The sequence below is a fragment of the Malaclemys terrapin genome, chromosome 8 (assembly GCF_027887155.1).
Source record: "Malaclemys terrapin pileata isolate rMalTer1 chromosome 8, rMalTer1.hap1, whole genome shotgun sequence".
NCBI classification, from domain to species: domain Eukaryota; kingdom Metazoa; phylum Chordata; order Testudines; family Emydidae; genus Malaclemys; species Malaclemys terrapin.
Genome location: NC_071512.1, coordinates 102,697,947 through 102,714,205, shown reverse-complemented (window position 1 = coordinate 102,714,205; position 16,259 = coordinate 102,697,947). Strand labels below are relative to the sequence as shown.

The 16,259-nt window shown below is 43.4% G+C and overlaps 1 protein-coding gene across 1 annotated transcript in view; it reads right to left on the bottom strand.

Moving 5' to 3' along the window:
* AGBL4 (AGBL carboxypeptidase 4) overlaps positions 1–16,259 on the bottom strand; it is a 1,388,984-nt gene that overhangs the window by 213,117 nt on the left and 1,159,608 nt on the right. The window contains exon 9 of the mRNA XM_054036605.1: positions 3,565–3,676. Within this exon, the coding sequence (XP_053892580.1) occupies positions 3,565–3,676 (112 nt within the window). The remainder of the gene's footprint in view (positions 1–3,564; positions 3,677–16,259) is intronic.

Genomic DNA, 16,259 nt, shown 5'->3' with positions numbered 1-16,259 from the left:
CCACAGGCCATTAAGGAGTAATTGAATGATAATGATTTAGGGTCACTAGTGATTGTATCAAAGGACGTGATCTGGAGATTACAGGCTTCCTAGCCATTTGCAGTTTCCTAAGCCATCCAGTCCCCCATAAAGATAGTATGTTTAACCGGGGTTCAAAATGGGTTAGAAGAAAATATTTTGTATATTCAGAATAGCAGCCAAGAACCATAGACACCAGAGTTCATGTTTATATGGTAATGTAGCAGGAGAGATGGCACCTTAAATGACAGTGGGCCCAATCAGGCTCCAGTGCTCATTAGAGAACTCACTGCTCTTTCCTTCAGAGGTAGAAAGGCAGTTGTGGGTGGGGGTCATCTTTAAACTTCCCCAGACCAGAGAGTCAAAGCCAGAGAGGGATGAAGGAGGGTGAGCCTGCTGATGTCCCCGGGGACAAGAGCTGGAACTATATCTAGGAAGGAAACATGATAGAGAAGCACCCTGGCTAAAGGGCTGTAGTGAGGCATGGTGAGAGACATCAGAACTGTACTGGAGGTCTGTGATGTGGTGAGAGACGCTAGAGCTGTATTTGGTGTGTCAATAGACTCTTGGGATTTGAAAGAATGTACTTTCTGCACTGTGCTGGGGAATTCTGGATGATGGTTGTGGGACTTTTCTAATAAACTAACCCCACGCAGGACTATTCATGTGCGGAAAGCAGATACAGAGTTATTGGGGAACTACAGGAGAAAGGGGGAAACTGAGGCAGGCTCACTGATCATGCCATGGCCTGTCACAGGAGTGCACCCCAGGCAAGACCACCATATCAGATATGGTGGAAAATGCAGGCAGGCAATCAGAGCCTGAGAAGAGGGAAATCAAGGCAGAGAGTTACCTGCAGGGCCGTCTCTGAGGCCCCCAGGAATAGCTCTGGAGGTAGCCATCCTATTACAAGTAACTACAGTAAATGGTTAGATAACCTTGGATCGTATTATAACAAATTCACTGTAGCTATGGCACAGAGAGAGAGAGAGAGAGAGTGTGTGTGTGTGTGTGTACGTGTAAGTCTCAGAGAGAGAGAGAGAGAGAGAGAGAGAGAGAGAGAGAGCGCGCACTAAAACTGCTTCACTTATTCCCATGTCACTCGCCCCCACACACAGAGTGAACTTTTTCAAAGGAAACAGCTTATCTTCCAGACTGCAGAAGAAGAAAAATCCTCCTAAGTTGCAATATTTAAAAAGCTGCTTTATGTTGTTATGGCAGCTAATTTTCCTTAAATGATTTAAGGAAATGAATACATCTAAAGGGGCTGCACCAAGCTGTTACAGGATAGCAACATTAAGCTGGACTTCCTTTGCATTAAACAATCCAATCTCTTATGGGCAGTTCCCCATGACGGATCTTGGAAGTGGCATATTTTGATGCTTGAGAGCGTGTGGAGTGGGAGGGATTAGGGTAGTTTTCTAATGCATTTTTTTTGGGGGGGTGAACCTTATTTTGCATTTTATTTCAGTTCATTTTCTTCTGTTTTTTGTTTTGTTGTATTGAGGAGGAGAGGAAGCAGGAGGGTTAACACTATCTTACATGTTAATTCCCAGATCAGTTACCATTTGACAAGAATAGGAAAGAGACATGGAACTGTTTCGTCTTTCTATCCACCTGGGTAGCCAGACATTTAACATGTGCTCCTCACCATAGCATCGGAGGGTGACATTTACACCTGGGCAATACTTAAGACTAAGCGATTCAGAGGCTTTGTGCTGGTCGTCTGCCCGGGGAGGGCATCAGCCTGAACGTGTACCAATAAAATCCTTCAATGCTATAGTGGAAAGGCCCACGCGTGATCTCATTTTCTCCCTCTGAGGCAACTCTTCCCTCTTTCTCTTCTTCCCAGCCCCTTGCTTATTGTCAGTTCATGCAAATATTAACTGGCTCAGAGGGACTAGCAGTAAAGCACTCCCCCAGGAAAAGAGTAGTCCCACCGCGTATAATTTAGAGCCAGTCTGGCTCTGAGAGCTGCTGGTGCTGAGTATTGGCAGCCCCGAATGACGTCAGAACTCCTTAGGATGAGGCCCAAGCTAAAGAAATATTTTTATCCAAAGGCAATTTCATTTTACTGCTACTGACCTCAGCTAGTAACACAACTGATACAGACACTATCTAGTGAGCTCTCTCCACCCAGCTTCCCTGTTAGACTCAGGGACCTCTTTATCCCTGGGAGAAACAGTCTTCTCTGATGATGCAGCTTGCAAGCCCTCTGCATCAGGCTGGAAGAGAGTCTGGTTGCGCTTTGGGGTGGAAAAAGGAGAGGGAGACTAGACCCTGCCTGGCCAGCTTCTTCCTTTACTATTATTCTTTTTGATTTGTGCTGCTGTAGCAGTGAGGAGACTCCCATCACAGGCTAGAACCTGGCTGTGCTAGGTACCCCACAGACACAGAATTCAATGGTGGATCCCACCTCAAAAAGCTCACCATCTAAACAAGTTCTTCTTGCAGTGGAATTCCACTCCAGGGTACCACCCTTCTTCACAAACTGAGGCCCCTTTCGTGGCTACTTACCTAGCTTATCCTGAAGCCATTCCTATACCGACGTCGCTGTTAGATGCTATTTTGGGCATGGGGTGCACCGGCAAGCCAGGGAGTTAGAGGGAGAAGCTAGCACTAGGATTGACAACCCAAGAGTAGCAGTCCCTCTGTCTCGTGAGGTGCCAAGCCATGCCATTGTGTGTATACACACACACACACACACACACACACACACACACACACACACACACACACACACAGAAAAACCTCAGTTTAATGTGAAAGAAGCACACCTAATCCGCAAAATGGAAAGCATAATTATCAAATTAATATCAGGACTTTCACACAGCAAACAATGTCTATGAAATCCCCCCATATTTCCCAGAGGGTGCCTAAAATCATTTCTTTCTTTTTTTCCCCACCCCGTCTCCATCTTTGTTCAGTGGATTTCTGCTGTTGCGTGTTCAATAAATCCTTCTCCACTTGGATGTCAAACATTCAATAACTATCTGCCTTCCTCCTCCTCCTCTTCCCTACATTCCCTGCAATGCATCTCCTCTGATTAGCAGAGATTTCATTTCACAAACATCTCGGCTTCTCTGACCGAGCCTGTGTGTGTGTTTATGGAATATTTACAAATATTATTTCCCTCCTGCCCATACGCTACATAGCAACGCCTACCAGACCTCTGGATTAACATCAGTACCACTTGGTAATTCAATTTCAGGGGCCTGCTGTTTTGAATCCAGTTCAAGACATCAAGAGAGCTGCTCAATTGAATATGGGCCCTGCGTTCAGCACTATTCCATATATAATCTGCGCTGTACTTATTTTCACTTGCTCTCTCCACTCGAACGTTCCCAATGACAAACAACACTTAAAATGTTCCCTGACGACATGCAGCGGAGGTGTTGTTTGCTTGGTTCCCTTTTTAAAGGTTTGCCACAGGCTCTGTCCAAGTCAGAATTGCTAGCTGCCTGCAGCAGCCCGCAGGCTCTGCCTATGCAATGCAATGCTCTCCCTTGGGGAAGATGCTTTTCCAGTGTCAATGTCCCCACTCACCGGATTGTTGTACATCTGAACAATGAGCTGTTTTACTCCATGCAGTGTGGGATGAGCCCAGGGAGACGGATCCACCCAGTGCCGGTTTAAATCAAACCCCATCAAGGAGCACCTGTACAAACACACAAAACAGCCATCAGTATGGTCTTCAACTTATACCCATGTCAGACAGAACTAGGTGGAAGTCCTGCTGGTTGGTGCACAGCTCCTCACAAAAAACAGGGCAAGTTCTCTCCAGAGCAGTAGGAGAGATCAGGCAGTGACCTGTCATGACCTGGTTGGCAGGATTTCTGTAGCAGCACCTTTGGTGACTCACACATTTAAGCTTCTTACCCTTCATATCATTGTTCCCTCAACCTCCCTTTCAGCCAGCCTTGTCCTTTTCCACTTCACCTCCCCAATGTGACCACGTTTCAGCACCAACAATGACAGTCCATTCGCCCACCTAGCCCATGACTGTCTTCCCACGTTCTTCCAAGTACCAGCTATGTCTGCAAGGTTGCGCCTAAGCTGACCCACCATGCTCCTAGCCCATCCTCAGTGAAGCCGTGGCTCAGGAAATTCCTTAAGCACATGGAAGTCAAAGACCATTAAGAGGGTGCTTGAGTGTTTCATGGAATCGGGATGGACGAAAAGAAAGCCCAATCCTATTTACTTTATCATGCCATGAACTAGCCCTTACTGAGCAGATCAACCATGTACTCTTATTAATGTGAGATCATATATGCTACGTCTGACTCCTCTTCTTTCCCTGCTGACGTGTATTCCTCTTGGTACTTCGTGGTCTAATTTTGAGTCTGATACGGTCCCCCTTACTCAGGTTGAGTTATATCTTCCTCTCAAAAAGTCCCTCTAAAGTCATCCAGACTACTGGCAGAGTGAGGTACTTCTGAACACAAGGAAGGGACGCAGAATGAGCCCCACAGGTTGTAAACTCTTCAGGGCAAGGATCACGTCTGCTGTCCACTTTAGGTGTCATCTACCCCACTTTTGGGCATCAAGCGCAACAAACAATTGTCCCCTTGGCAGAGCAAGATCTGACCAGTGGATATGGTTCAGCAATGCAGGAATCACATTGATTCTCAACAGAAACAACAACAGACAACCCCAGGCAAAGATACAATTTTTCCTATATATAAAACTAAACAATACAATCAAACTTGCTACTAAGCCTTAAAGCTTCTTGAGACGTAAAGAGCTTTCGTTGATCCCCAAGCTATTGTGTGAAGGCCTGTTCTATCTTAATCTTTTAAATACACCTATGCAAACAATAGAGATTTGCTCTAGTAATGTCGTTTAACAAAAATCTGAAGAATCTAGGAGTTAGGACTTTACATGTAATAGGCAAAAATGAAAGGACAATACCCAACATCCTAAATGCTGAGCCAAAGCACAGGCTTGGATAGAAACACAAAATGCAAAACTTAGAAGAGTAAAATGTGGGGTTGAAACTACAAAATTAAACTCAACACTGGAACTGGTCAGAAATCTTCCAACAGAACAGAGTTCTGCAAGAATGTATCGATTCTGTCAAAAAATTTGACAGACCAGGCAAGCAGCCAATCAATTGGCAGGTGGGGTCTCCTGGCTCCAGCTTCCCACCTCTCAGGCACCCCATCAGGGCAGGGTTTGTGGAAAGGCAGCAGAATGATTGCCCCCAGGTGGTCACCTGGGAAGTCAGGAGCAGGGCCGGCTCCAGGGTTTCTGCCGTCCCAAGCAGGGGGGGGAAAAAAAAAGCCGATCGGCGGCTCTTTGGTGGCAACTCAATTGCGTCGCTCCATTCTTTTGTGGAAGTTTGGCGGTGGGTCCTTCGCTCCCTCTCTTCCTCTTCGGCGGCAGTTCAAAGAGGAAGAGAGGGACTGAGGGACACGCCACCGAAGACCCGGACGGGCTGCTCCAATAGCGGACGGAGTGCCACCCCTTTGTATTGGCCGCCCCAAGCACCTGCTTCCTTAGCTGGTGCCTGGAGCCGGCCCTGGTCAGGAGGCCAGTTCCCGTGGTTACTCAGGAAGTCAGGTAGCTGGTTCCCTGCCTGGCCAGTTCCCCAGGTTGCCCACCTAAAGGTCAAGCGGATGGCTGGGCTACCTGACCATTTTGTCACCTTGGCAGCTGGGGAGCCCGGCAGCCCGCTGTTCTGCAAAACAAAACAGATTTGTTTCATTTCACGAGGAACGAAAAAAAAGAGAAAAATCTTTGATTTTTTTGCAGAACAGAAAACCCCATTCCTGCTCAGCTCCTCTCACAATGCCTGCTTCTGACCTCACTGGCACTGGCATAAATCAGGAGTATCGCCACGGAAAAATAAATGGTGTAGAACTGGTAAGAGCTCAGAATCACGCTAACCGCCTTTTCGTTTTGCAAACTCAGAAACCTTCATGCTCACAATGAATTTTCTTGCTGTTTGGCAAACCACGCTAGGACACAGCATGCGGACTCCACAGGACGTCTTTTGTAGGAGCTCAGTGCCAGAAATCGCATCGCCTGCATGACTAGACCAGCTCATTTACATTTAAACATATTTTAAAGTAGTAACATCACAGAAAGCAAACAAATTTTGATTCCACCCTGTTTGCTTTCCGTGGTCATCTGATCAGGCTATAGAGCACAAAAAAACCCAAACAACTAAGTGCAAACGGGAATTGCAAATTGACGTTTGCTCCGTATTTGTTAGTTACATAACTCATCCAACCAGGGAACAGAAACAATTATGCTTAATTTCTGTAACTAACCAACACAAGGCAAATTTCCTATGAATCATTCTTTATGATGAATTTCAGGATCTATATTATGCAACAAATAAATGTGAGAATTTTGCACCAACATTTCAGAAACAAAAACTAGAAGCAAATGTTGACAAGTTATTCAGTTGGGATGATCCTCCCAACATTACTTTATATGATCCCAGACTAATTTCCAAATATAATTTAGTCAGTCTATGATATCGCTGTATCTCACCTCTATTGAAGCAACAATTAATTTACTCTTTGATATGGGCATTAGTATGTCTTTCCAGTTTTGGAGCAGTGTTCAGTTTTCTTTTTATCTTTTTTAAAGTCTTTTTTTCTTATTTTCCTACAGACTAATTTGCATTCATAGTGTTTTCTTTATTCATCTCTTGCACACTTGTGCCATCTCCACGGAAACAAAGTTGTTTTCCTTGGCACATCAGATTTGATTATTGATATTATTTCAGGTAAAACAGTCTCCCAAAACTCATGCATAACCGGACATGGCCAAAGCATATGGTGAGAGGATCCTGCATGACTTTTATAGATCCATACTCAATGGGGACCACATGCTGAAAGAAATCTTTCCTGAACCCCTCTTTTAGCCTTCAAAAACCTTCCCAAACTCACCAAGCTCAACATCGAAGCAAGCTCCCCACAGACCCGGACACACCAACTTAACCGATCCAGACCCTGCCAGAACAACAGATGTAAAACCTGTAGACATATTTCCACTGCTACGATGATCAACACCCCACCCCACCAATAAACCTTTCAAGATCCATGGGTCCACCACATGCTTATCACACAATGGGGTGTACCTCATCCAGTGCACTAAATACCCCAATAACAAATATGTGGGTGAAACTAATCACTACACTATCAAAGGAACTCACACTGAAAAATGATGAGACACAAATACACCATTATCATCTGCTGGTGAACACTTTTGACAAAAAGTGATCACTCTGGTTTGAGCAGGGGGTTGTACTAGATGACCTCCTGAGGTCTCTTCCAAACCTAATCATCTGTGATTCTATATCTGACCTATTAGTCTTCATCTTCAAAGGAAACCTGCACAGTATCATCAAAAAGGAGAACGGGGGAGTTTAAATTCATAACTTTGCTAGACACCGAAAATCATCGACTGAACAGAGACACTGGAATTATGGTTTATTTCAACAATCTATAAACCCATTAATTTCTCCCCTCTGCCCCAGGTTCTCCCCCACCCCTCGAATGATCAGAGAGGTGTTAACAGGTCACTTCACCTTGAATGGTCCCTTGAAATATGTGTTAACTCCTTATGCTAAACAATCTGTTCTACCTTGTATTTAGCTGTGACACTCTGAGTGTGTTTCCCACACCTGAAGGAGAGCTCTGTGTAAACTCAAAAGCTTGTCTCTCTCACCAACAGAAGTTGGTCCAATAAAAAATATTACCTCACCCGCCTTGTCTCTCTTTTACAGATCCTGCATTCATGATAATCTTTTACTCCCAGGTAATGCAGTCTCTCTTGTGTCCAATATATCCTTTGCAACAGTTTCAACTGGGTAGTTTCCCATTTGCATCTTGCAGTCCTTTGTAAATTTCCTCTCCACAGCCTAGACCAGTTTGTTTCCAAGTACATGTTGCTTGGTGCTTCCATTCATTAACTGGTTGACTGATGTCTCAGGTACCCCGTGCATAACTGAGAAATAATAATACCACCACCTACCTCTTATACAGTGCTTTTCATCAGCACATCTCAAAGCACTTTACAAAGGAGGTTAGTATCATTATCCCCTTTGTACAGGTAGGGAAAGTGAGGCAGAGGAGGTGGAGTGACTTGCTGAAGGTCACCCAGGGAATAGAACTGAGGTCTCCCAAGTTCTAGACCATTGTTCTATCCACTAGCCCACACTGCTTCAAAACACCAACCCTGCAATGGGAAAAGAACTGTATTCCACTACACCATACCACACTTTGAAGATTTAGGGCCAGATATTTCATTCTTTAGTCCCACTGGTGAGTACTATGATGAGTGCCATTGGTTTCAGTGCCAACTACTCATGTGAGTACTCACCAGTGTCACACAGAGCTCCACAATCTGGCCCATAAAGATTGCAAGATGGTGGGTGGTATATTATACAGCAGTGGTGTGTTTATATTGTACAGGAAATAAACTAAACATTCGGTACAAAACCAACCCTAAAGAGAGAGGGAAACTGAGAAAAGCGGAGGGAGAAAAGTTACATTTGAAGATGAGCTTTGAAATGAGACCTGGGGCTGAGCAATACAGAAGGATGTACCAGATTGAGAGAGCTGCCTTGCATTCAAAAAACAGGAAGGATGGAAAATTCAGGTAAGTGAAGGGAGAAGTGAAGGAAGTAGAGAGAAACAAGCTCCGTGAGGGTGGTTGGAGCAAACCGATGAAAGGTTTTAAAAACAAAGTGGGTAATTTTGAATTAGAGACTGAAATGGATTGGGATGTTGGTGCAAGTGATTCCGAATTAAGGCGGAGGCGGTTGCATGTTTTGGTGTGTATAAAGGAGGAAAGCAGCATTCTGTCTTGGCCACCGGATTCTGCTGATCATTCACAATGGGAAATCCCAACCTCCTTTTATGACACCACTTTCACCTCCATGGAAACCAACCGTTATGTCTTTATGAACTTTCTGAGCAATCAGCAATTGCTGTTGATCATCCATATTAACATAATTTAAAAACACTCAAATGTTGGACACTTGCAAATTCAAACTGTGTTGGTTTAGGCTACACTGGACATGGTATGTTTCTGTTCCATGACTGGATGAGCACAACTCTCAGAATCAGGTTTCTGCTGCAGATACTTGGGCTTATGAATTAGAAATTGAGTTCCATTAAGATTCTCCAATATTCGCCTGAAATTCGCTATTTTGGCAAACATTTCTGCTACTAAACCACCATAAAGAGGTGTAAATCCAATCAAAGCAAATTAGTTCCAATACTGAAATGGAAACTAACTGAAAATGTTTGCAGTCCCCATCTCTCTCGACTTCAAGAGGTTACCAGCCCACCTCAACAAAAGCAAAGAAGCTCAAACTAGCATCTAAACTGCTAGGAGGTTTCTGTTCAGATCATTGCCTAACATTTTGCGATTCAGCCAAAACTGGTTTGAAATATCACTTGCCTACATGCTTTAGCAAACTGCGTCTAGTTTCTTGCTAGAATTGAGAAGGGTTTAGTGACGTGGCCAATGCTGGGCCATAAAAACGTTAAGGCTGCTTATGTTCCTTTCAGATTGTGCCTTTCCTTTCAAGAACCTCCAAGTTACCGAAATCTCCAGGACCTCCGACTTTCCCTTTGCTTTGATTCTTCCTTTCCTCACACTACATTTTCCTTCCCTGCACCTACTATGCTCCGGAGTCTCTCGCTAACAGACCTTTTCCCACAAGGTGAGATATGGCGAATAATGGAGTAAAGGAGTTAAAGAAATCCTTTTTCATGGCATATGATTTATTACAAAGAGAACCGTACACACTTCCCTTCGGCTTTGTTGGTTCATTGGATCAGTACCGGGTGAATCTGCAGATAATACCGCACACAAAGCCTGTAAGTTCAAATCCGCAAATGGCACTACGGGTCAGGGTTAGGATCTGAAATTGAAAACGGGTAGGAGGCAGGGGAGGAGATGCAGCATGCTTTTTTCCCAGGCATATGCAATAAAAAGAGTTGAGACCGAGGGTAATTGGTCTCTATTGTTGCTCGTCTTCGAGGCAAGAGTCGTAGGAACTGCTGGGAGACTGCAGTCTGCAATAGTCACTGTGCACTACAAGAGAGTGAATTCAAGGAAAATAAATTGAATACTTGCTTCTTATAATGAAAATATCATTTTAAACCTGTTAGACTCATGACATTTTACAAATCAAATTTTCACCTGCCATCACTGGAGAAGCTGGGGTCTTCATTAGTGTGCATTTCACCATTTGGGTCCTTGGGGGGGTTGTGATTTATGCATTTGCCTATTATTCATAAAAGGAGATTCGTTCAGGCCGACATGTTTTAAGGCAATTAGGTAGCGAGATAGCTATGGTTTCAGCTACAGCCATAGAAGGGTGAGTTTTGGTTTTGGTTTTTTGGCAACATTTTGCATGTGTACTTTACAATCCTGGAAACCCTCACAAAAGGCTATTTAATATCACCACTGCAGTGTATAATCCTGCCAGAACACAAGTGGACACACAGAACAGCATTAACTCCCAAAGGCCACATGGTGGAGTAGATGTTTGCAGAATGAGCTTTGCACTGTGTAGAGACATAGTTTTAAATAGTACATGATGGTTAGAGATCTGTTTCGCTATTTTCTATGTAAACAGTGTTAAATAAGAATAAACACAAAGGGATATTTTCTTCTTCTGACAAACACATGCATTTCCCATAGCTGGTAACAGGCATCACAGACACGTGCACCCAGGAGAAAACGGATAGAATTCCCCTCTCCGATCTGCAAAGCACATCTCCGTTCAAAGATTCTACTCTCCCTACATACACTGAGTTCTCAGTGATGTCAATAGGATTTCTGTGCATGTAGCAAAAGCAGAATATTGGCGGCAAGGTCCATTACAGGAAAATCTTGACCCGTGATTTCATAAAAAATCTGAGAAGTAAGATGCAAAAGATGCTAGTCCCCAGGGACAAGTGCAGGATTGCTCCTTAAAGTTTATTCTCCAGTGCTTTGTTCAGTTTGATTTTCAATTTTTCAAGTGATGGGACTTCCTTTGGGAGACTATTGCACAATCCAACAGAACTCACTGCTAGGACGCTTATATCCATGGTTACAGGGCTAGCTGACCTCTATCCCCCTACCATTCTCTCTGAGGGATTGTCTAAATGAACCATTAGTCTGTGACAAGCTGTGGTGTGAATTTCCCCCATGATAGCCCGCCATGGTTCCTGTGCACCCTGCTGATGCGCAAGAATAGTTCATTAGGATGCTTTGATCTAGCCCTCTTTGAAACTGGACTAGCTCAAAGCACGTCGATGACCAGTTAATGCACGTCAGTAGAGTGCATAGGAATAGTTGGATCATAGCAGGCTAGTGTGGAGTAGAGTCACAGCCCGTCTTGCAGCAGTTCTAGTTGTTCATGGAGAGAAGCCCTGAGTGCACTTCCTCGGGGATCTGGCCTCATACCTTTACCTTTTCTGGGGTGGCAATCTACAATTCTCCCACTCTTAGACCCTGTCCTGGGCTGCAGTTACAGCTACAAATTAAAAAAAAAAAAACACACATAGTAAGAAAGCCAAAAAAGTGCGACTGTGGCTAAACAACAAAGTAAAAGAAGCAGTGAGAGGCAAAAAGGCATCCTTTAAAAGGTGGAAGTTAAATCTTAATGAAGAAAATAGAAAGGAGCATAAACTCTGGCAAATGAAGTGTAAAAAATATAATTAGGAAGGCCAAAACAGAATTTGAAGAACAGCTAGCCAAAGACTCCAAAAGCAATAGCAATTTTTTTTTAAAGTACAACAGAAGTAGAAAGCCTGCTAAACAACCAGTGGGGCCACTGGACAATCGAGAGGCTAAAGAAGCAGTCAAGGATGAAAAGGCCATTGCGGAGAAACTAAATGAATTCTTTTCATCAGTCTTCACAGTTGAGGATGTGAGGGAGATTCCTAAACCTGAGCCATTCTTTTTAGGTGACAAATCTGAGGAACTGTCCCAGATTGAGGTGTCATTAAAGGAGGCTTTGAAACAAATTGATAAACTAAACAGTAATAAGTCACCAGGACAAGATGGTATTCACTGAAGAGTTCTGAAGGAACTCAAATGTGAAATGGCAGGACTATTAACTGTCATCTGTAACCTATCATTTCAATCAGCTTCTGTACCAAATGACTGGAGGATAGCTAATGTGACGCCAATTTTTAAAAAGTGATCCAGAGGTGACCCTGGCAGTTACAGGCCTGTAAGCCTGACCTCAGTACTGGGCAAACTGGTTGAAACTATAGTAAAGAACAAAATTGTCAGACACATAGATGAACATAATTTGCTGGGGAATAGTCAACATGGTTTTTGTAAAGGGAAATCATGCCCCACCAATCTACTAGAATTCTTTGAGGGGGTCAACAAGCATGTGAACAAGGGGGATTCAGTGGCTATAGTGTATTTATATTTTCAGAAAGCCTTTGACAAGGTCCCTCACCAAAAGCTCTTAAGTAAAGTAAGCAGTCATGGGATAAGAGGGAAGGTTCTCTCTTGGATTGGTAACTGGTTAAAAGATAGGAAACAAAGGGTAGGAATAAATGGTCAGTTTTCAGAATGGAGAGAGGTAAATAATGGTTTCCCCCCAGGGGTCTGTACTGGGCCCAATCCTATTTAACATATTCATAAATGATCTGGAAAAAGGGGTAAACAGTAAGGTGGCAAAATTTGCAGATGATACAAAACTACTCAAGATAGTTAAGCCCTAGGCAGACTGCGAAGAGCTACCAAAGGATCTCTCAAAACTGGATGACCGGGCAAGAAAGTGGCAGATGAAATTCAATGTTGATAAATGCAAAGTAATGCACATCGGAAAACATAATCCCAACTATATGTATAAAATGATGGGGTTTAAATTAGCTGTTACCACTCAAGAAAGATCTTGGAGTCATTGTGGATAGTTATCTGAAAACATCCACGCAACATGCAGCAGCAGTCAAAAAAAGCTAACAGAATGCAGGAAACATTAAGAAAGGGATATATAATAAGACAGAAAATATCATATTGCCTCCATATAAATCCATGGTACGCCCACAACTTGAATACTGCATGCAGATGTGGTCACCCCATCTCAAAAACGATATATTGGACTTGGAAAAGGTTCAGAAATGGGCAACAAAAATGATTAGGGGTATGGAATGGCTGCCGTATGAGGAGAGATTAATAAGACTGGGATTTCTCAGCTTGGATAAGAGATTAATAAGGAGGGATATGATATAGGTCTATAAAATCATGACTGGTGTAAAGAAAGTAAATAAGGAAGTATTATTTACGCCTTCACATAATACAAGAACTAGGGGTCACCAAATGCAATTAATAGGCAGCAAACAAAGAATTAGGAAGTTTTTAAAGAAAACAAAAGGAAGTATGTTTTCACACAAAGCACAGTCAATCTATGGAACTCCTTGCCAAAGGATGTTGTGACATAGCATATTTTTATAAAACCATATAGACTACAAATGAGTGAATATAATGTAACTGGAATATGCTTCATGCAAAAGGTCTCTTGTAAGGCATCATTACAAAGCTTATACTCTACTGAGTATGAGCATCCTATTTGTATAAATGTACCACTCTTGTATCTGAAACTAGAAATATGAAATATAACTTTGAGGGCCTATTGTAATTATGCAAAGTGTGGGCCATTAATGGTGGTTTGAAATCTTGATGACTCCCATTAACCAGGACAATTGTCTGCAGATGGCTGTGTTTACCTGTAAGTCTTCCTGTATACGTGTGCTGGCAAGTGGGCAATAAAGTCTTGCAGTGACATGTGATCATGTCACCTGAACTGGAATCCATCTTTAACCTGGTGTCTTTTCATTGAGAAGGAGGGGGGGGGGAACCCAGAGGGACAAAGGGTTCCCGCCTTATGCAAAACATATATAAAGCGGTGGAACAGAACAAAGGGAGGAGAGAAGCCAACATGAAGAATCCCCTAGCTACCACCTGAGCTGCAACAAGAGCTGTACCAGGGGAAAGAATTGTGCCCAGGCCTGGAAGGTGTCCAGTCTGAGGAAAAAACTTACTGAAGCATCTCTGAGGGTGAGATTGTCTGTATTCAATTTGATTAGACATAGATTTGCGTATTTTATTTTATTTTGCTTGGTGACTTACTTTGTTCCGTGTGTTACTACTTGGAACCACTTAAATCCTACTTTCTGCATTTAATAAAATCACTTTTTCCTTATTAATTAACTCAAAGTATGTATTAATACCTGGGGGAGCAAACAACTGTGCATATCTCTCTATTAGTGTTATAGAGGGCAAACAATTCATGAGTTTACCCTGTATAAAGCTTATGCAGGGTAAAACGGATTTATTTGGGTTTAGACCCCATTGGGAGTTGGGCATCTGAGGGTACGTCTATACTTACCTCTGGGTTCGGCGGTAAGCAATCGATCTTCTGGGATCGATTTATCGTGTCTTGTCCCGAATCGATCCCAGAAGTGCTCACCGTCGACACCGGTACTCCTGCTCTGCGAGAGGAGTAGGCGGAGTCGACGAGGGAGCCTGCCTGCCGCATGTGGACCTTTGGTAAGTACCTTTAAGTTCGAACTAAAGTACTTCGACTTCAGCTACGTTATTCACGTAGCTGAAGTTGCGTATCTTAGTTCGAACTGGGGGGTTAGTGTGGACCAGCCCTTAGTGTTAAAGACAGGAACACTTCTGTTAGCTGCTTTCAGGTAAACCTGCAACTTTGGGGCAAGTAATTCAGACCCTGGGTCTTTGCTGGAGCAGAAAGGATTGTCTGGCTCAGCAAGACAGGCTGCTGGGGCCCCAAGCTGGTAGGGAAGGCAGGGGTAGAAGTAGTCTTGGCACATCAGGTGGCAGCTCCCAGGGGGTTTCTGTGATCCAACCCGTCACAGTTGTGAAGGCCAAGACTATAACAGGGTTCAAAAAAGAACTAGACAAATTCATGGAGGATAGGTCCATCAATGACTATTAGCCAGGATGTGCAGGGATGGTGTCCCTAGCCTCTGTTTGCCAGAGGCTGGGGCACCTAACATTGGCCACGGTCGGAAGACAGGATACACCTTTGGTCTGACCCAGTTTGGCCGTTCTCTATGTATCTGCTACACTTACCCAGCAGGTCCAACTGAGTTCAAACACTTGCAGTTCTTCCCTTTGGGAGTATGTGACCAGTGGTGAATAGAACCACCAGATAGCATTCTTAAAGCAAAAGTATGTTTCTTTAACAACAGGACAAATCATTTAGAGAAAAGGGATTTTAAAACAATAAAACAGTCTCCATGCATGTCTGCCTTACCATCTCCTGATGATAACCCTTGTAGAGCAATATTCTTCAGACATCCCAGTGGGTCCTGGGTGTCAGTCTGGCTCTCCCAAACAACTACATCTTTCTCAAGAGAGAGATCCTTTTGAAACCGCCAGAGTTCCTTTGTTCTTCTGCTTTCCTGGGCTTTGGACCTTCTGGACACAACTAGATTTGCAGGTTGGCTGGGAAGAAGGTAACATCTTCACAACCAACAGTTTGGGTATTGTCCCATAATACCACTCAAGTGTTTTCTGAGTGTGGCTTACCTTGAACCTCTCTTTAGCTTCCTGCTTGTTTTTCTTATAAAGCTCTAGTCAACTAACCCAACATATGCTTATAGTAAACACCCCAATAACCAGATCAACATAGAGTGTTCATAAATTATTACAGAGCAGCTCAAAATGTGTCACACTGATATTCACCTAACATTTCCCTTTTAATATTTCACCCAATTACTATTAGTGAGATCAACTTGTATACCTATACCTACTTGGTATTTATATCCTCCAAGCCTATGGACAGGGTAACCATGTCAGCAGTAGATGACTAGGTGAGGCACTATACAAAACTCGAAGAAAGAGTACTTGGATCTTGCTGTAACATTGATTACACACAAACATTAAAAACATTATTAAGGTTCACAGTCAAGCGCTCAGAAGTTAGGAAATACACAATTAAGCTTGTCTGGGCAACCTTAATTCAGCCTCCTGGTGCCTATGCAGTTTTTAAGTAAAGGAGCACATATCATTGTTTCCATAGGATGCCTGACTCATTCAATACACAGAATGGACAGATCTCATGTAATGATCAGCTCGTCGATAATTTGTGTTCTCCTCACTCAGTGTGAATCCCCTGGCTTTATTTATGACACACCATTTAAACCCTCCTCTGAAGAGAGAATGATTAGTTTCACAACACCCCTGAGAGGTGAGGGGATGGCATTCTCCCCATTTGATAGGTTGGGAGCTGA